Consider the following 22,076-nt stretch of genomic DNA (forward strand, 5'->3'; position numbering starts at 1 on the left):
AACAATTTTCAGCGCCCCTCGCTCCCTTGGACCTCGCCCCGTCACCACAGGTACCCCTCGCCACCACCGATGCCTCTTTCACAAGTGTCGCGATACTCGGCGGCGGCACTTCCCGCCAATCCTTGTGCCACTTTGTCTCGTGACGTAGAGATCGCGCCTAGCGCTGTTATCAGCAGTAACCTTTTGGACTCGCTTTGGGACGAACACGTGTCATTCGTTCGGAGGAAGAAGAGCGCGAATTGAAGGAGCGCCAACGCGTTCGCAAGCGCGCATGTGCGCGAAAACGATGAGAAGCCGCTGCCGCAGAACTTGCAGCCGCAGCCTTCGCTGACTTCCGTTTTCACAGTAGTGAAAGTGCTCTCGGTTTTCTTTCCTGTCTTCTTGAGACCAAGTGGCGAGCCTAGTACAGTAAACTCGTAATTATTTGCTTCCCTCGAAGGACCAAGCGCCGTGGCGTCGCCTCTTCTCGTTCCTGCATTTGCTGTCTTCACCTTTACAACATCTCCGCATTTTCCTCCAAGAGGCTCAGGGTTCCACAAAAGGCCGTCGAGGGCGCTTGCGGCGGTGACTGCGCATGCAGAGTCACGAAGTTGTGCATATTTCACGAGCAACGCGCGGTGTGATCCCGACCGTTGTTTATTAAATAAAGCGAGGCGGCTCCCGTGGAAAGCATTGCGTTGGCCGAGACGAAAGGGAAAAAAAAGCGGCCTTCGCGCCTCATACCGCGCGGTAGACCAGAAGATCATTTACCTCCAGCAGTATCGCGACTTTTATTGCGCCTCGTTCCTGTACATTTTGTCGTTGACTTTGTCTCCCGGTGCCTTTTTTTTTGTTACCTGATAACAAACATGCAAGAAACATTTTGTCATAAATTTCTAGAAAGCCTTGAGCGCCACTAGCACTGAATACGTTGTCCTGCGGCTGGTCTTTCGAGGCAGAAATTGCGTACAAGTGGTGGCTGGCTGGTGGCTCTTCAGTCCAGACTGCCCTGTTCACCGGAGCAGCAGGCAGGAATGTATTTTGAACGCGGTAGCACTCCCTGTCGACATAATGCACGAAATACCGCAATAACATCGGCATCTACCGCAAGGTTCTCAAGGCGTGTTGGCCGTTACATAAATTTCTGATGCGAGCAACCGTTGTAATGGTTGCCATCTCCCCGGGACAAACGCGGTGCGGCCGCCACACTTTCATGCATGATGAATTTTCCGCTTACCACGCGCGCATCCGACGACAAAAAGGACTCGTGAGCCAACAGAATTTAAGGGGGAACTATAGTTCCGGTGATATACTGAACACTGGCGTTCTGTCTACGGATATTACACCGGTATGTAATATGCAATGCTTTAAACAAGACAGCGTACGATGCAACACGCATTGTACTAATCAATAAGGTCAAACACTCTATTATAGTGTTCCGAGATAAGCCCGTCTGTTGTTTACTAGCTGTACCCCTTACCTCTCCTTTTTCTCACCTTCCTTCCTTCTTTTTTAACCCTTATTGTCTCTCGTCCTGCCTTAGGTGGCAAACCGGACGCACCTATCTAACGTCTACGGTTTAAAAAAGGGAAATGGCTTACCATGAACTTGACGGAATTGACAACTCGTTTTCCAGTCTTCTTTGCCACTGCGGCACTGAGTTGTTAAGAGGAAGCTGTCTTTTCTGGTACTCCTCCCGAGTTTGCGTGCACGGTTTTCCTGCCATGTTGACTGGCCGCTAAAGGGCCCCTAAAACACCCCGAGTTTGAAGATCAGATAGTGGTTTCTTTCTCGTCTTCACTTCCTGCGGGCGCTGTCTCCTCTTCGCCACTTATTTCTTCATAAAACACGCGCAAAATGTCAGCATCAAGCGTTGAGCTAATCAGGCATTCGCGCTTTTCTGTTACACGCTGCCATCTCCGCTCGTGCAGTCGAAAACGTACAAAACGAAGTCAAATCAGTTAATCGCGCACGATAGTAATGCGGCAGAACGGGCCGCGCGGCTGCATGGCAGTGCAGGGTAGGCGGCAATTACCGACTGATGTCCCTTCTATATGGAACAATCGAGAGCTTATTTCGTCATGTCGTCGTGATGTAGACATACTGCTGGCGTCACGAATTGTGCCAAAAAACAGGAAATACCAGGAGAGAACAACGCGCTCGTTTTAGGTAGTTTATGGGACCTGTAAAGACGGTGACTGTTGATCGGTCCTTATACTACAGGAACATATGTAAAACCCTCGCGAATGATTTTAATGTGATTTCTACTGCACCCTGATCTCGGAGGCAGTGCGATTTGTCAGCAGCTACGCCCTCTATTATTTACCCATAGATATATCGCCAGACTCGCAGTAGGCTTCATAAGGTTTAGCGCGAAGTATCCCTTGAATTTGACCATCGGGTCATTATCTTCATGCCTGTAATATTACGGTTTGGCTCGTCTCATTAATTAAATATTCAATGTAAGTATGTCTTTTCACTGAATCCAAATATTTAAAGTTCTCAACTGAAGCTGCATACACAATCACCTGTATTCTCTTCACTGTGCGCTTTTCGCGCCCCACAAGTCCTTCAAATCTCTGTTATAATCTTACTTCTCAGATCTACGCCAGTCGTTCGCACTACGCCTCCGCAAAGACACCGTAACGACCCTGGCTGAGCGCATTCCCCCCGCTGACATCTCGGTAAGTCCCAGACACGTAAGTCAAACGCTGTGACCATCATCGATTTTACGGCGGTCCCTGAGCTAAGTCACAGGAGACTTTGTGGCGCGATAAAACGTGTCGCTGAACGTGGAAAGATTGCACAATACGAGGTATAAGGCCGAGGTGCGCCGGTGTTACTCGTTTGGCGAAATGCGACAGCCACTCGCTGGAAGAAAGTGGTAAAGAGCATCGCAGGTCCGATGGGCGAAGACCTGGCACGTCGGAACCGGACGCCAACTCTCTATGACGCAAAGCACTATTTGCGGCAGTTTTAAGCGACAACTTCGCGTATTAACACGTTATGTGACATTATAGGATGTACACCCTCGCAAGTTCTTAACAATATTGCGCGAGGGTTGACCCCAGGACACGGTAGTTTCTACACTGTAAAAAATAGTTGTAAATTTACAGATAAAATACATGAAATTTCTGTACCGCGAAAGAAACTTTCTGTGAATGTGCATGAAGGAAATCTGTTAAAAAGAGAAACTGAAATTTCCTGTTATTCGTGACCTTCAGCAAAACAAACGACTCAAAATTGAACCTACACAGTTTTAAATAGTTCAAAGATTACAAATGTCCATGAAATAACATTTCGTGTTTTTCTGGTTATTCCCACAATGCTATTTTGATTTATTAATATTCAGAGCCTTTTCTGCGGTTCTACGTTCATGCCTCGCGGGCCCCTACATTTACAAGATGGCTACCGCTCACGTCGAAGCGCGGCTACGCATGGCTGCAGTGTAAAGCGCGGCTACGGCACCGTCCTGCTCCTGCTTTTTGTGCATCTGTCATTGAAAGGTGAGTGGTTTGCTTCTAACTGGAGTTCCTTACAACAAGAACTCGTTGATATGACTGCCCGCTTTCGAAATTCGCTCTCGCGTAGTTTCTAATTCTGCTTTGCGTCGGCAGCGCGCGCGACCACAACGTTGTGCGAGAGCCGGAATTCCTTCCATGCTTTGGTAGAAATACTGAAGAGGCCTTGTAAGTGGGTGCTTGAGGGAACGCCTGCTGTTGTACCCCATTTATTTCTTTGCCGTTAGCGGCAGCGTACGTCAAGGTATGCGAATTTGTACTTGGACGGTTGCAGAGCGCATACTACAGCGTTCGCAGCGCACTTCATGTGCGTTCTCTGCGGGCAGCCATTAACGAGGTTTCGCTGTACAGAATAATTAGAGGTATTTGTTCACCTTACCCGCTTTGCTTCTTATTACATCAAACCTGTGTATTCTGTGTTTCTGCACCTATTTTTTTTTTTGATGCTTGGACCGACTTCCTCTAAAAACTAATAAAGTGCGTATAACTCAACTCAGCTAACCGAGCGACGTTACAGAGCATATAATACTTTCTTTTTTTTTATGAAAGTGCAAACGTTTCCTATTTTTGTGTGTTTATCTACGTGTAATAGGTACCTTTCTCCTGCATAGTGAACATGGCCCTGAGCAATGATGTTGTGGCTTGGTGTACGGCGTTTAGTGTTTTGTAGTGGTCATACCATGATAAGTTCTACTTGGTTGCATAATGCTGTGTATCTTGAACATTGCTGGCGAGAATGTGCGAACGCATAGCTTCTTGGCGTAGTATCATTCAATGACCTTCCTTACGAAGCTTTAAGTTCCTGGCGGAAGATAGATAACCTAGGTAAACTTAGTTTACCGAATGGACGTGTGGGGCACATCCACTCGGTAAACTGATCCCTCGATTGACTAGCCAATGGGGCACGGGCTTGACGTGTACACGCGCTACCGTGCGTCATCGCATTCCGCCTGCGTTGCGGTGCAGCACGTCTTCTCCTCGGTAGGAGAAACTCGGCGCGTTTCGGATTGGCGTGTTCCCTGCTGAAGCTCATGTTAGATACGCGGTTGTTATCCGTGGTTTACACACAACGGCGTGAAGCCGTGAACACCTCTGGAAAGTGGGCTTAAGTGCGCTCGTAGTACAGGCGGTGAATCGTGGCACATGTCACATGTGATCTCTCAGTGAGCACCAACGCCGACGCCGCTGTTCTAGCCGTGCGTGAAGGCTTATTGTGGACATCGATCGTGACTACCTTTAAAGAATCCCGGTTTTCGGAGAGGCGGACTTTGTTTTTAGTGGCGTATTGAAGGGCGAATGAATCTTTCGTTGGCTCTCGCCCGTTTTGTTCACCAGTGCTTGGCGGCAGTAGTTATTAGACTTCCATCGTCGAACAAAAGTACCGACACAAATTTTGAATGACGCAACCAAGTGTGTTCGAGATGGGTGTACGAGATGTGTTCGCCGCTGAACGCAAAATTTTAGCTCTTTGAGGCGCACGTTCTGTCGCGCGTGAGGTTTAGGGCGTTCGAAAAAAAAAAAAAAAAAACAGGCGCACGTTTTGGTCGACAGCTTTAGAAGGACAACCGTTCTATACCTCCGCCCTATCGACATGTAGGCCATAGAAAGAGAAGCTTGGCAGATAACAGCGGCTCCCGAACTGCTCAGACGACTGGCATATGACGGAATGGTCTGTGTGTTTTGCCAGCCATGCTACCGCGACAGATGGGCTTTGTTTATTTGACGGTGTTGTTTCCTGCCAAATGACGCCATGCGAAACAAACTGTAATTACGCTAACATTACCACTGAAAAAATAACATCTACTTCTTTAAGCGCATCACTCCTTGAATGAAGCGAATTGCTCATTAGAAATGTTCTGCGATTTGTAAACATTCACAATATTCTATAGATTTTGAACATATATATTGTGTTGCTCTTTTGCGGAGAAGCGAATTTCATGCTATGTATAGTTTACAGCACGTAATAGGCAGGAATTGGCGTACCAGGGTGGGGGTTCAACCCCCCCCCCCCCCCCCCACAATTAATTGTTAGATTGAGCATGTGTAAATATGCACGCACGAACATACTACATAAAGAGCGGTTGAACCTCGCCCCCGAAAAGAATTTCTCGCTACGGCCCTGCAGGCAGTGCAACTCGTCTTCTGGCCCAATGGCTTAGCCCAACTCGAACGAGTTTTTCAGTAAAAATATAAACCAATTGACCCTCTGCTTTTCATAAAACGAAGGACAGTTTGCTCCATCTAAGGTGGCAAGTTTTCCCAGATTGATACAGATCATTGGACAAATTTCCCCACCACGTGCCATTTATAAATGAATTCCTGGTAACGAAAAAAGTGACAGAAATCGCAACTAGGTGGCTCGCTAGCCCAAATAATGAAATAGTCGACGCGAAGCAACCGTCATTGCGAACGTCATTGCGCATGCATTGTTGATTCCTTACGTAAACACTTTCTTTAATGGAGGTTCACTGAGCGCGCCCACGTGCTCTGGTGTTATTCGTCTGCATGCGTAGCCTCACGTCCGTGCTAATGCGCATGCCTTTAAAGGCTTTTTGAAAGCATTAGGAATATGTTTCAATTAGGTATAGCATTTAATGTTAATGATTCATTCTCTCTGAATTGGCAAAAATGTCTGTTACAGTCAGGCATTAGCCTCCTTTCCTTTCTCTTTAGAGCTTTACAGAAGTGCTTACCGTTATAACAGACTTTTCTATTTCTTTCGGTAATTGCAGTTTTTTATTTATTTCAGCGATGTATGTCTGCAGTCTCTTTGGCACCACCAAGACGACTGTGCCACGTTTCATGAAGTATGCCGTACTGCACAAAAGCATGAATATATTCTGCATGAAGTGCCCAATGGAACAGCACAGAAAAGTGTTCCTAGAGTTCCTTCTCTGAGCTAGTGCTACGAGATACCAAGGACGAAAATAGGACTGACGAGAAAACGAAGATTCCAAAAGGATTTATATGTTTTTGCGTCATGGAAGCCCTAAGGTGTCATAGTGCCCTGAGGTGGTGCTGCATCTCGAGCTACCAGAAGGTAAGAGAATAATTTGGCAGTGGCCTACTCCTCAAATTGTTCGCTGCTTTAATTTACCTTCTGTTATTGAGAGAATTTATTTATTTATTTTTATTTTATATCACATCTACAATGTCTGTAGTTCAATAAAAATATTGTCTAACTTTTTAATTGTCTTCGTATGCTTGTTTGAACTCCAGGGTACAGGAGTTTTAATGACTACTTATCGCATAATTAACTTCATAACTTTTATTATTGCAGGCAAGTACAAGTGAAGATAATGTCGGAGACGTGCCGTGCTCCCCTTTCATCATTGCCGAAGGTATTGTTATGGATATTTGCAATATATTGCTCAATATTTCTAAACAGGAAATATTTTGTTCCAGGAGAAAACTTTCTGACTGCCGGGGCATTTACCACCTGTATTGATACCCATGCTGTGATTGAATCCACCACACGGTGCCAGGCATTCAAGTTGATGTTCTTTACACACTTCGCCTTTACTAATGAATTCCGCAAGGAGGTCAGCCTAAACCTGGAGTTCACACAAAGGTAAAACCTAATATGATTTTTCTGACTTTTTCAACAAGATTCATGCAACTAACTTAGATAAAGCCACATTAGATAGTACGAAAGTAGACAAGTACTGGGGAATTTCCAGTCTCTGATACTACACTCCCATTTGGCTAAGTCATTGAGGGTTCTGATGGAGGGTATGACTAATTTTTTTTTCGAAGGTCTGCCCATAGGCATAATAATTATTCATTCAGAAATACACATACAAATTTGCTTCGTGTGTGAAGTCCAGTAACGATTGGTGGTGAGGTCCTCTAATCCAGCGGTCAAGGCCGGATGGAAATGTTCAGCTTAAGTGTAAAACTCTCTACGGGAATCCTGAGCGGTCATGAAAGATTTTAAGTAATAACGTTAGTATATGGAACGGTTGACGTGTGAGGTATTTTTAATCACTGTTTAATGAGGATTTCGAAGGTGCACCAAGTAACACACAATTTTCATTATATTAAATAAGAGCTAGCACTTTTTTATGCAGTTCTGCATCCGGAGCAAGGTGTGTGTCCGGGATAGTTGGTATACCATAATTGTGAGCACAAAGCAGAAAGAGAGACAAAATAAACAAAGGACAGACGAGGATTGGTGCAATAAAGCGAGAATTCCCTGTAAGCAAAATGGGCACAGATTGCATCAGCAACACGTCTACAAGTTTATTTGGCATCTATAGCTACACACGACTTTCTCATATCTCTTATTGTTTGCAATGGAGAACATGTGCACGCATGCGCTTCAGGATGAGTATGTTCTTTTCCTGATTGTCTGGGGCAATGCCGTAAATTCCGTGGTGAAAATTGTGCCTGTGGTGTCCCATCATCCACTCTGTCCGGGTCTATCGCGCTACAATGGTTTCAGTGTAATTTTTAGCAGATCTAAATTGTGAAATCTATAGTGCCTACCATACAATCATGCGTGTGCACTTAAAAAATCGGATAGTTCGGCGGTGTTCTCTGGTCCCAGCAAGCGCATGCATTATTTATTAACACCTTTGTTTTGTTTAATAGCATGGTAGCTTTGTTTCGACTTTGGGCTATGCGCGCACAATGTCACAAAGCTCATACATGGTGGAAGCTGTTGAAGGTGAGGGCCTTCAGCGGCAGTCCACAAGTTCACATAAAACTCGCTTGTTACATTCCGACGGACAAACGATCAGTTGCCGACCAATTTTTCGGCGACAAAATGATCATCACGTGGGCGTGGTGGTGTTGCTCGCGGAGGTACGTAATAAGGGATGGGTTGAGAAAACGTTTCGGCTTAATACACGGGGTCTTGGGCCGTGGTCTCATTGTGAACGATGAACCTAATGACAGAAATTATGGCTTTTACTCTTGTGCAAAACAGGTACTGGATTTGCGCATTCATCAAGAAAAAGAAAATTCATTGATATAATAGTCATGTGTTTATTTTTTTTTCTTGATACTCTCGATAATTGGGAATTCGGTTAATTCAGACGTTTTTTTTCGGACCCGTGAAATGCGAATTAATGAGCTTTTATTGTATTTGGGTGAGTGTTTAAAAGCACGTGAACCTTGCTCTGTGAGGAGCATTATTTCCTTTAAAGTCCTTACACTGCAATAAATGACATTGTATGAACCATAATGAAATTTTATAGAAATGAATCTCCATCTGGATCATGAGGTTATTTTTTTAACTGATTCCACACACACCTTAAAGTGGCAATGCGAGGGTTTCTTGAGCGCTCTACCAAAATAATCAATGTTGTTCTCAGTGAGGTCCACTATGTTCAGCATAGTCATGCAACAGCTTGGTGCACCTAAAAATATCATTATTCGTTTTTAGGGCAGCCGCAGCAGTCAACCCTGACAGAGGGAGCAAGGTCGAGAAGTCAAGGAATCAGGGCCGCCTCACACCACAAATGACCAACTTCATCAAAGCTCTGCGAGACTATGAATGCTAAGTGTTACAACGAAAAATTTGCAGTGTCATTATGAATATACCGTATTTACTCGAATCTAAGCCGATGTTTTGTTTTTTTTTTCCGAAAAAAAAAAACGATGTGCGAAAGCGTGTGTGTGTGGGGTGGGGGGGGGGGGGGGTTGGCTTAGATTCGAGTACAATGATTAAGTTTTTTTTCTGGCCTTGCGAATTTCACGGGTCGGCTTATAATCAGGTACGGCCTAGATTCGAGTAAATACGGTATATCTACACAATTTCCCAACCAGTTTGAATCTACGGTGACAACATGTACGCAGTTTTCATTATTTTGAAGCTGTTTACATGCAGCATTTCCTGTGCTTAAATAAAGATTCGTTTCTTTTATCATGAAAGGAGAATCCACTGAAACGTGCCTGCTTTTATTGCGTTATTTACTAGAGTGCTGGAGGCAACACCTCGCGGGTGTAGCTCCAAGAAGTTCACAATGTCCGCTCGGTGCTCGGCTGCTTATACCCGAAAGTTGCGGGTGCGACCCCGGCAGCGGCGGTCGCATTTCGACGAAGGCGAAATGGTAGAGGCCCATGTACTGTGCGATGTCAGTGCACGTTAGAAACACCAGATTGTCGAAATTTCCGAAGCTCTCCACTACTACGCGCCTCATAATCATATCGTGGTTTTGGCTTGTAAAACCCCAGATATTATTTAAAAAAAATTGGAATATATTTGGATTATGCGAACGCAATATATTGGTATTTTTGCCATTGCATTTGGCTAAACAAAATATTTTTGCGTATCGCTTGTACAAGTGACATAGCTACTTTTTAGTACTGAGGAATGCTTTTCTAAGAAAATATATATAAGTTCATCTTTATGCATAAAAAATATGTTCCAGAATTAAAATGCAGTAATGAAATAGCAGGAGGGCTGTAGCAGAAAACACAACCTTTGTGACTCGATATCCGAACTTATACTTATAGATAACGTTTCTGTAAACGATAACAGACACTATTAGCGAAATAACAGATAAATGATAACAGAAAACAGTTTTTTTCAGTGTCTGAAAACTGAAACGTGTTTTTAAACATAAAATTTCTGTACTGTAAAAGTGAAAGTAACAGTGAAATAACAGAAAGAAGACAAACAGAAAAACAAGTTTTTTCTGTAACACAAAACTGAACATTGTGTTTATGCAGAAAAATTCTGTAAAGTAAAACAGAAAATATCTGTTAAAACACAGAAAACTTCAAAATAGAAAACATAGCTTTACAGAAATTTTGTGGCAAGAGAGCTGCCAGACAATTTCTGTTTTTTTCACAAAATATTTTTTACAGTGTAATATAGGCTAAAAGCAACGAGATCGCCGATACGACGATCAGCTCCACACTGGCTTTATAGACGCACGATCGCCTGGATAGCGCTGACAGCGTGCATGCATCTCTGCTAGAGCGAAGTGCCGCTCTAGCAGTGACGTCATACATGACGTCTCTTCACAGGTCATGTGACGCCGAGTTGTCGAGTTGCAATCTGCTGAATGATGGCGAGTGTCGGCTAATGTAATAAGCCACCCGCTTTTGCTTAGCAGCTTCAATGTTTTCACTAATCTCAGTTAAAAAAACTCACAGAGTCTTTTATGCATCCGCCTCATTCGACTCGAAGGCGAAAGCCATCTTCCTCTTTTTCTTCCAAGTCAATGCAGTGAACCTCCCGCGTCTCCCACCGAAAGCTTTCTGCAACTAACGTGGTCTTGCAATGCCTCCAGGATCGGAGGCATGGTAAGCTTTCGGCACCTCACCTGTGACCTTTGACCCAGCAGTGATGTCATGTTATTTGCCGTCATAGCAACGCCATGATGACCTCACAAATTTCGGCGATATGTGACGTCATGATGACGTCATCGCGTGATTATGATCTTTGCATCACTCGTGCTGAGCCGCCGACGTGGGGGCGCCGGTTAATTTTCACGTTTGATGAGGCATCTAAGGCTTTCGCCTTAATAGTAGGTCATTTGGACAACGAATACACCTTTGCAGCCAATAGTCCTGTGTCATTGTCCTCACTACAGTTCCTAAAGACAACAGCTCTCAGCAACGCTAGCACGCCTCGATGACCAGCCGCTTTCTGGACAATCAATTTTGGAGTGCCGGAACGTTCTAGCTTCCAACCAGAAAGCGACGAAGGCGCTGCTGAAGTTTCTCCGCTCAACCGACCTCGGTAAACGACTATGACGCTCTCGTGCTTGAGTGTGTGTGCGTTTTTTACTCCTTTTTCCTTCCTTACCTTTCTATCCCCCCCTTGCCCCTTCCCCAGTGCAGGGTAGCAAACCGAAAAACTTCTGGTTAACCTCCCTGCCTTTCACTCAACCTTTCTCTCTCTCTCTTTGCAGCCAATGTTTTGATGAGGGAACCTGTCTTGTGTATCAAGGACTTGTCCTCAGAACACCAGCGGCACTCCTTGTGCGACTTTTTCTTGAGGTCTCCACCTTTGAGTTTCTGTATGCTTAGATTTCCGCCTGAACAGTCCCCTAAAGCGGCCGCCCGTAGTCATGTGCATCAAATGTTAACAAAAACACGCCACGGCGTTCTTATCAACTGTCGCAGCGATAGCGTTTCGGTCTTTCGTCGTAAAATATAATTCCGGAAGAGGAAGTAGAAACAACGAAGCAAGAAGACGCAAGAAAGGACGCACACAGCGCTCGTGTGAAGCTCTAGAGTGCACCAAACTAAGATTCGCAAGTTTCACTATTGCGTCACATGCTGAATTTTGCTTAGGTGTTGAAGCTATTGTAGCATTTGCGTGATAGTTATTTTTCTCTCTCTCTCTCTCTTACGACGGAGAGTAACCGGTACTGTTGACAAGTGTCAAAATTATCTTACCTTTGAAGACAGCAGATCGAAGTTTAGTCTCCAGCAGCGTTGTTGTTTCTCTTTGCACATATTCCATCGTAACAGCCTCACACACTTGAAGTCCCATTAGGTAACGTTAAGGGGAGCACTCCATGACACATGCCTTGGCGTCCGCGATTAGGCAGCGCGCCGCTGGCGGAGCTAATCGCGGAGGGCACGGTAGAGCCTATATGCTATCACCGAGCACTCATTTGATTACATGGACGTCGTCAGTTGATTGCATTGATGCTCCCCATCCCCTCAAAGCTTCGTGCACCTCACGTGGCATTGCACTACCTCTGGGATCGGCCCACCTTCGACCACGCGATGATTCCATGCGATGACATCGTGACATGACATCAACGATGACGTCATGTGTCTCTTAATTTTGGTATCGTTGTGTGCTGTCAACGCCGTACACTGGATTTTTCTACTCGTGGGACATATAACGCTCTCGCCATAACAAAATTTGTTTCTGACGTTTTTCTTCGTGGGATGTTTGTTCCTTTCCTCTGCCTATTCCCTCCTCCCGAAAGAGTAGGCAGGCGTTGTGCCCCTCTAGGTGGCAGTTGCCACCTTGCTCTCTCCCTCTTTTCTCTGCGTCCTTGTGTATCTATGTATGCAAACCAAATAAATAAATATTTGTAGTCTAGTCCGCGTCCTTTTCAAAACCCCAGTTCTAATCCCGATTTTGTAATCACTTCGACAGTAAACAAAAATAAAAGCGAGAGACCACCGGTGTGTTCCACTTTAGAGGCAGCCTTCGTTCACATGTTAGGCTATATGAGAGGAGTTTCACGCAAAGCTCTGCAAAAAAAAAATTATAATAACACTGCAAATTGGGATAGTTGTAGGCCTTTTTTTAAAGGAAATCTCGCTGCCAAACATCTCCATTCCAACGAGACTGATGCACGCAGGCGGCTTGACTGCAAGCTCATCTCACTATCACGGCTCTTGCAAATACGTATGCACACACACACTGGCAACAATCACCAAATGAACAAATAGCTGCAAGATCGTTACGAGTTTCAGACGATCTCGAGAGTTTTTCTAACGACGTCCTGGGCGCACCATTCCCGTATCCGCCTGCATATTAATGTCCACAGCTTATCCACGCATAAAAATGCAATAAAAATATATATAAGCATCTCAGCTAGCGCATCGATTCAAACATCGTCTTCGTGAACCCGACAAGCAGTGCCGTTTCGATTCCAGGGCCATTAAGCTTCCGAAAAGCGAAGCGCCTTTTGTTCTTGGTAAACTAATCGTTGGAAAGGCCTGTTCAGGGACGTTGCTTTATCGAAGACCTTACAGAGGCCTGGATATTTATGTAGATTAGTACGCGTTCCACCATCTGTGTACGTATAACCGTCATCTCTTTCACATCGTAGCCGCTTTCAACATTTGTGTGCGACGACGAGAGAGAAGCGTGATGTATTGTCGGCCTATACGCAATCAACTGAAGTGCTCCGTAAAAGATGCATAATTTAGGATGAACGGAAAAAAGGTGCCGCTGGCTCCGATGACTGATTGTTTACCCGACTCGCAACGATCGCAAAATATAAACGTTCCACTGCTGCGCAATAAACGATCTCATATGATGCAACAACAACTGAGCCCCGAAGATTTCAGCCTCCGTTGGTGTTCGCGATTCCCGCGGTGCCACCAACTATGATCGTTTTTTTTTTTCTCTTCCTTAATCGCTCGAAATGGCATCGCAGTCTACGAGGCTTCCAAGCTGCACGGATAGAATATTGATCCGCCGGTTCCAGAAAAACCTCGCACAATCCCACAGTGAGTTATTCCAGAGAATAGACACTAACGTGACAGACGAAATTTCATTGCCACTAACGGTCGACGTACTGACGTGTTTCAGACAATGAAGGCTACACATACAACGCTGGTTCTAGGAGCTTTGTTGAAGATCAGCCCGAAAATTTACGGCAACCAAGCCTTGTTGAATACATTTCAGCCTGCTTTTAGTTGTTTCTGCGTATTCAGCCTACGTACTTAACGCACTCAACCTACAGAGAGCACCGAAACACTTAAAAGTCAGGCCATCCTATGTGTAATCAGGGTGAAAACAAACTTCAGAACGTACTGAATCAGATCTAAATCGGAATACAAGCGCCGTCTCCGTAGAGAAGGAGGGGGGGGGGAGAAATTGTTGAATCATTATGCAGATTATTCTGCAGGTTGCAGACAACTACGTGACACTCGTCGCGCTACTCGTCTACAGATTAAGCAAAGCATTTTGATAGTGAGGAAAAGAAACCGACAATGTCATGTAGATCATTTGGTGCGTCATTTGTTCCTTAGCCTGTGAGCCAATTACTACAGTAACTACATGGTCTGAAGTTGAAGTCAGGTTAGGTTAAGAGCGAACCTAATCGTGAGCGATAGCAGAGGAAACTGAGCGAATTTGTGTGATAACACAATGGAGGTGCACTTTAGGAAAGGTTTGCAGTTCGTGTTCTTTCAAGAAACTGCATCTGAGAGTCCGCGAACAGCGATGCTGTTTCACTTGCTTTCTGTGTCCCAGTATCTGGCGTTGTATGTTAATGATGTAATTTTGAGTGGCAGTGCTCAAAAAGGTTCCTGCAAAGAAACAGAGCCCAAACAAAAAGTAAAAGACAACCAAGGATAAAAAAAGGCAGTCATACTGTACAGCCATCTTTCTTTTTTTTACAAAAAGAACGTCATTGAGAAATAAAAGACCATTCGCGAGACGATGACGTTTCTTTTTTCCTCGTTGCCATCTTTTCTCCGATGTCGTCCTTCCAACGTAGCTTCGGTAAACACGCGGTTTCGACATGAAGTATTCTTGAATGAAAGCAAGAAAACGCGTATGTACAAGAGAGTTAATGCGTTCGATTGTGGTACGAAGCTACGGGAGGGGGATCCACACTTGCGGAGAGACAAAGATGGTTTGATGAAGAAGCGGGCGGGGATTTTCCTTTCTCGTTCTTCTTCCCCTGTCGCTTCGTATGACGGCTCGGTTTTCCTTATGCGTTGGAGTGGATCCGCGTGGTCTTGGAAGCAAGAGCCGTCCGGATCCCCGAAGTGCAGCCACGGATTGCGAGTGACCAGAGCGGATCACCACAAGATGCACTTGTGAGTCAGGTTCATAGGCGTTCCTTCGGGGCATCCAAATGCGTGCGAGAACTCGACCAGATTGCCCATTGGGATGTTAATCCTGAAACAGAAACAATTCGTTATGATGTATGATTCTGTGAGAGCGATAGAGACAGACAGACAGAGACAGATACGTAACAACTTTTATGATTTTGCAAAACTGCGAAAAGATTGCGAGAGACACCGTAGTGGAGGGCTCCGGAAATTTTGACCATCTGATGTTCTTTAACGTGCAGCTAGACCTAAGCACACGGGTCTCAAGCATTTTGCTTCCATCGAATTGCGGCCGCATCCGAAATTCGATCCCGCTCCTTTCGAGTCAGCAGTCAAGCACCATAACCAATAGACCACCGAAAGAGTGAGAGAGAAAGAAAGATTTAAGAAAGAAAAGGGGGGGGGTGTTAACTAGGAGAAATTTCCAGTTTATTACACCGCGCGCGGGGTTGGGAAGGATAATGGAAAGATAAGAAGGAAATAGTAATATAGAAAAATACAGGACATGCACGTAATCACGGCGTCACTGAGCTGAACACTGAACACTGTCATCTAGGCGTGCGTAAGTTTCTCCCTTAGGGGGAGCAAAGTTTATTATTTCTCTCTGATTTAGGCGCTCGGATAGGAATTACACCGATATGCCCCGAACCGAAGGCGGTGGAATCGAAAATATGTGCATTACTTAGCCCTAAAGTTTCGCGCTTCAATCCGTGATTACTGCAAGCGCCGAAGATGTCTAACCTCTGGTGATGTCTCGTCGTGTTGCGAAGCGTGGAGATTCATGAAATTTCTGCCAGAACAGATATTTGATCTCGAACACGAGTGTCAATAGAAACTATACTGCAATAACACTTAATGATAACCTTATAGTTGTCGCATTGCGTGCAGCCTTAGTTCCCTTCATTGTCAAATACTCTTTCAAAAGAGGTACGAAACCTATACAGGAACCAATGAACCATAAAGGGATAAAACTGTTTCGGCGACCGTATGTTATTAAATTTATTGCTTTATCGGTGCCACTACTTCAGTGAAGAGAGTCGAAGTGAACTTTTCTAGTAAGCCTACCTATAAGTACACGCAAACTCCCCACAATCGATCAGAATTAAACCCTAAACAGAATTTAAACCCCAAGTCCCCCGGCTCTGCGCGCACAACAACGATCCCTCAGAATTAAAACCTAAACATGTGCTCCAGCGCAGCGCAATTCCCAAAGCGCTGTATACCAACCGTCAGTGATGGATTTGGCGCGCTCGGCGGGCTTTAGTACCCCGGCCGGATCAGAGCTCTCCAAAACTTTTCGTACACAGCTGGATCAATAACTCGAATGCTGTTTTTTTTTTCTGTCATTCTCTCTCTCTCTCCCCCACACTTTCTGTTTCCTGACAAACGAACTGGATCAATTTTCACGCTCGGTTTCAACTGCAGTTTCAACTTCGCCAACTTCTGCACGCCTGTGATAGCGAGCGATCAAACGTACGGCATGGGTCGTGAGTACAGTACTCCGGCAATCAAAGTTATTAAATGTAATAACCTATGTAACAAATATTGATATACATAAACGAAGGTACGAAGATGAGGAAGTTTTCGAGGTTCAGCAATTAGTTTCTCCTCATTAGCGACGCACTGGCTGCGATACGCACCCGGAGAGCAGCCGCACAATTGGGAACGCTCGGCTGTTGTAAAACAAGGCAGCAAGCGTTCGGGTGTTCGGGCGTAGTTCACGAGTGCTTGATGAACTATTGCTTTAGAATAGTGCGCTCTAACGTACAGAATGCAAATACACGAGGACGTATGCATCCCCACTCGCCCTTTTAGCCCTTCGCGATGCGCGTTATGGTCGATCGTCTCTAAATGCGTGAAATTTACGTAACTTGATGCCAAGGTTCTGGAGACCAAACTTAAAGCAAGTGGAAGTATTAGAATAAATTATAGTGTATTTTGCAGCAATTAATTCTAATTACAACTCAAATAATTATCTCAATATTGTACGGTCAGTCGTGCTATATTTGTTCATAGACCGAATGCAACGTCCCACTCAAATTACATGCGATAGTTACCACCTGGCAGTGAGCATCTCTAACAAGGTAAAAAGAAAAAGCTATTTTGAAATTCCTGCCGAAACTCCCTGCATCCAACGTCTCGTTAAACATGGTACTGCCTTCACCAAAACGATCGTGCCTAGCAAAATATTTCAGTCAGAATTGATAGAGAAGAACTTTAGGCAAAAAGAATGCTTAATTTGCCATTAGCTCGGTGCTTGCGGTCTATTCCTTGCCAATAGTGCCTAGAAATGGCAAAAGTAAGTCACGCACCTAAATGGGGACGCTGTGTCGTCAAGGTTAGATAAAAAAGCACCACCAGCTATTCATTTCATCTTCGACGCACATACTTAAGGGCTGGTTGCATCCTGCTCTGTTTCCCTTGTCCGCTCTCACGCAGTTGCCAATCTTCGGATGACAGTTTACTTCCTTATATTTCGAGTTGTTAAAAAAACACAGCACAAGCCAAAGGGTGCGGGCTCGTTACCCGGCCACGGCGGCAGCATTTCTATGGAGACGAACTGCCGGAACCATGGCTACATAGACTTAGGTGCCCCAGGTTGTCAAAATTAATTCGGAATGCCTCAACACGGCGTGCCTCAATCATGCTTTTGTCGCGTAAAACGTACGAATGTGTGTGCTTATCTTTCAAAATAAAAGGTAGTTAAAGCAAGCGTATCCACTGATTACTTCTTGCGCTTCAGTGTGCGAAGAAATTGTTTTGTATTTCAAATTTAAAACAAGATGTGAGTTTTATCTCTTCTTTCGTATTAGTAGCCAAAACAAAAAAAATCTGAAGGCAACCATAACAATAACTGGAGTTTAACCTCCCATAACCACGATATTATTATGAGAGACGTCGTAATGGAGGGCTCCTGTTAATCTCGACCGCCTGGGGTTCTTTAACGTGCACCTAAATCTAAATACACAGGCCTCAAGCATATTCGGCTCTATCGAAAATGCGACCGCTGCGGCCGGGACTCAATCCCGCGACCTCCGGGTCAGCAGTTGTGCACCATAACAACTAGGCCACCGTGGCGGGTCTACCCTAATCCCTGACTTAGGTATCTGGAAGCAGCACTCGCACTTCAGCGTTCGTGTATTTAATATAACTCTTAAGGTGGCCCTGCATCACTTTTTGAGCATGGTCAGAAAATGTTGTCGATCGGTAGTCGAGGCTCCTGAGAACATGTGAGCCGAACATTATACCGCAGCACGCGACCTGCAATTTACAATTAGTTCTCAAAGTCAGCTAGAAATCGCTCCCTCTTCTCTCTACAGATGACGCCATATACCCAAATCACTTCGCCATATACCCAAAGATTATGACCATTGGCTGATCTTAGCATCGTGAGCTGCATAGTTACCATGACCGCCGCGGGATGCCGCCACGTGCCCGCGCGTGCTCTCAAGATCACACTGAAAAGTAAGCCGCGCGTTTGAAGTAAAAAAGAAAAAAAGGGCTCAAGGTCATGACGCGCTGACGAAGGGACGCATCTTCTTGTCCCCTCGCCAGCGCCCTCCCTGCGTAGCTTTAATAATGTGTAATATCTGGGGTTTTACGTCCCAAAACCACGATATGATTATGAGGGACGCCACAGCGGAGGTTTCGGAAATTTCGGCCGTCTGGTGTTCTTTAACGTGCACTGACATCGCACAGGACACGGGCGTCTACCATTTGCGTAGCTTTGAGCGCGCTCGCTAGTACGAAAGGCGAGAGAAAGCGTTTGAAGCACGCGACAAATCGCTGTAAAGGCCTGAACACACGGCGCCGCGCCCTCTCCCTGTAGAGGGACAGGGCGCGCGGCTAAACGAAGTTGTGCGCCCTCTCTCTCCAAAGGGAGAGGGTGCGGCGCCGCGTCTACACGCCACGCGCTGACGCGCTGCACCGCGTACGTGTGGTCAGGCTTTAACTCCGCTCGTATTCGACGGATTGTGAAATTTTTTGCGGCAGTTGATTGGTGAGGCAGTAAGGTCATTTAATGAAGCCATTCGATGATTACTTAGAGAAGTGTTGCAGGGCCCTTTTAACTTCAATGAGAACTATGTATTCTGATTTTTAGAAGACTTTTTCTGAACATTCGAAAAACCGGATGTAAGTGCTTGGAAGAGAAACGACGGTGTCAGTCGGTGCTCGTGCAACTAACAATGCAAACGGTTCCGGTGTCAAACACATCTCGAATGTATGCAAAGATTAGGAGTCAGTGAAGGGTTATTGCGCAAGATTAATTACCTGTATTTCGATGGACTGTGTGTATCGTACTGGATGTCGTTTTTCAGTTCTTGAGTTCTCATGTTGGTGCACCATGCCTGTAGATAAAGAGAGAGAGAGAGAGGGGGGGGGATGAAAATAAGTCAACCTGGACAAAAAAAGTACACCATCTCCCGCTAAAGGGGACCATGAGGTCATGCGAAGCCGGAGTACTTGCACGATCGCGTTCCGTTGGCGTTCGTTGGGCATGCTACCGACCTGGGCATACTATACTCGGCGACAACTTTCCTTGACAGCACTGTGGAAGCTACAGAACCGAAGGGCATGCCTGCTACCGCGCCAAGAAATAGTACTTACGTTTACTGATAATTTTCTCGTTTTTCTTGCTGAAATAAATGCTGCTTTATTTATTATGAGACTCAAACATTTGCGGGAAGTCGTAGGTAAAATAGAGTTATTGTTCACCTCGCAAGAATGCCTTCCTTTTCTTTCCATTTCTTAGACAGCAACACCTTTTCAGCATGCCCGCATTCCAAAGTAAACATGGCGTCCGTGACGTAGTGGGTCAGTGTGCGGCCGCAAACGCACAGTTTAGTTCTCCAAGAAAAATGTACTCGTAATATGACACTAAAATGTACACTGAACAATCGAAATGTCTCTCCCGTTCTAAACGCGTTAATGATGCGAGCGAGCAAAACCGAAATCAGCCGCAAGCTGCCGTACTACTTGCGGAGCAACACGAATGTGCGGAAGCCCCGCCTCCGTAGCCTTCGCTCCAATGTCAAGATTAGTTGTCGTCGAGTATACCGACCTCGCGTCGTGGAACGCGAAGAGGAACGCAACGCGCGCCGTGTCTTCCCTCTAGACTGGCCGTTAATTCTCACAGGGCGAGTGGGGAATGCGGTCGACAGGCGCGCGAAAGGGGGGGGGGGGGAGCGTAGGAGAGGCGAGAGATGGAGGGGGAACGTAGGAGAGGAGGGGAGGAAGATGTGCATGCGCAGTAAAGGTGGTCACGCCGCGCACCACCACCGGATTGAACTCGGCCATAAGATACTTCGCATCTAACAAAGAATTTTACAGAAATTTACGCACGTCGGTAGCATGACGTGAGACTGATGCGTCGTACAAGAATCGTTTGAGTTTGCTTACGCCACTGCATACATCGAAATGACATTACTGCAAAATAAATAGTGGTAGATTACTGTAAATATAAATATGCTGAAAAAGAAACGATGCTCCTCCCACATAAAATGAATCGTTAAACATCAGACGTGAGTGCTGGGAAAAAAATATAAGGAAATTCTAAATGAGAATGTGTTTGCACTTCAATAAAAAAAAGGGTGTGGAGATATCGGTAACGCCTTACACTGTTTCTAATTTTTCTTTGTTAAGAGAAAATACTTAGAAAAAATAGAGAGGAAAGAACCTAGAAGAATGCGTCATTCAATTTTTTTTTGTCAAGCTGCAGTAAACTTGATCGAATACGAAAAAGGGAGCACTTGTGCGCACTCAAAACACCCATTGGCGGTGATGTATGATTTGACAGAGTATGATAAAATTTCATTTCGTAGATGTGAAACGCCCAAATCAATTCGGTACACGTAAATCTATGCACAGACCGACGTGGTGGTGTTGTGGGAAACATCGCCTTAAGCTGCATTTCCTTACTGTTGCTGTAGAGATGAAAAACATCTGGTCGCTGGTGAAGTGCTCGAGTCCGGGTAGAGCAACGCCGTTCGGCTTTCCCAGTTTTGCTAGGCTGATTCGGTATGCCTGCCAGAGATAACAGCAAAACGTCAACACATTATAGACAAAAATTTAAAATTTACAGTTTCGCCGCAAGGGCGAAGCGATGAATGCAATAGCGACAATTTGTAATGTTATACGATGTAAGGCTAGCAGCTGACTGCTTCGGATCCGATCTCGCGTAACTATACAAAACGCTGGTGTAAGAGAATACGGCCGCACCAGTGAGCGAAGCGGTTTTCGTGCTGTCTGTTGTCTCAACACAAAGTAAGCGGTGACAGCACACTATACGTATGCGAGCCGTCTAGTGAGGTCTATTGAGATAGCCCTCGCGACCACGCCCTTATGATGAAATTTCGCAGTTGCTGCTCGAGCGACGCCGCCCCCGCTAGAGTAGCACTGTGTTTTTGCGTTTTGCAAAAAACTTTGTTCTCGCGATTGGATCTAGGATTGATTAAAAAAAGTAAGGAGCTACGGCGGTATATCGAAACTGTCCCATTTACAAATATAATTTTTAGAAAACTGCAAGTAAGAAAATTCGCATTTCACTGATTCCTTCAATAAAGGTTAAGGTTTCACGTATAGCTTTTTAAAACTAGCATGAGTAATTATTACATCCGATATGACTAAATTTGTTCATCCTGAACTGCATAATGGAAACAATTTCTTTAGCACATTTCTTTTATCATTCCCAAGGTGCACTGCTGCAGACAACATGCTCAGAATATAAGAAAAGTCTCGAAATGTTAACCCCTTCAATCGTGTTCTTTAGTAAACGTAAAAAGAAACGAGGCTGCTTATAATACGAAAGCCTGCTCTGGCCTTTAAAAATCGCATAATATTTCGGCTCATGGCAATAGAGGTCCACGTTTGTTTGCAACGCACGACTGCCGTTTTTTTTATTTTTTTATTCAAAATTCCTTACAGGCCCATTGAAGGGCATTGAGTAAGGGGGGCATCAGTATTTTCAAAACAACAATAAAGAGAAATACAGACAAAAAGCAAAAAAAAAGAAAAAAAAGAGAATCAAAACAAAGATTACAAGCAGCAATGGGCAACAACGTTATACATTACTAGAGTGCA

The 22,076-nt window shown here is 45.0% G+C and overlaps 2 protein-coding genes across 2 annotated transcripts in view; both read right to left on the minus strand.

Annotated features, from left to right (window-relative positions):
- Nucleotides 1-12,036, minus strand: part of LOC119389571 (uncharacterized) — a 96,623-nt gene extending 84,587 nt beyond the window's left edge. The window contains exon 1 of the mRNA XM_037656891.2: nucleotides 11,859-12,036. Coding sequence (XP_037512819.2) covers nucleotides 11,859-11,918 — 60 coding nt within the window. The 5' untranslated portion in view covers nucleotides 11,919-12,036. The remainder of the gene's footprint in view (nucleotides 1-11,858) is intronic.
- A 2,477-nt stretch (nucleotides 12,037-14,513) lies between these two features.
- The window catches only part of LOC119389572 (neprilysin-1), an 84,383-nt gene continuing 76,820 nt past the window's right edge, over nucleotides 14,514-22,076 (minus strand). The window contains exons 20-22 of the mRNA XM_037656895.2: nucleotides 20,916-21,020; nucleotides 19,269-19,345; nucleotides 14,514-15,063 (exon numbers count right to left, since the gene is read on the minus strand). Coding sequence (XP_037512823.1) covers nucleotides 14,964-15,063; nucleotides 19,269-19,345; nucleotides 20,916-21,020 — 282 coding nt within the window. The 3' untranslated portion in view covers nucleotides 14,514-14,963. The remainder of the gene's footprint in view (nucleotides 15,064-19,268; nucleotides 19,346-20,915; nucleotides 21,021-22,076) is intronic.

This window comes from Rhipicephalus sanguineus, chromosome 4, assembly GCF_013339695.2.
Source record: "Rhipicephalus sanguineus isolate Rsan-2018 chromosome 4, BIME_Rsan_1.4, whole genome shotgun sequence".
NCBI lineage: Eukaryota > Metazoa > Arthropoda > Arachnida > Ixodida > Ixodidae > Rhipicephalus > Rhipicephalus sanguineus.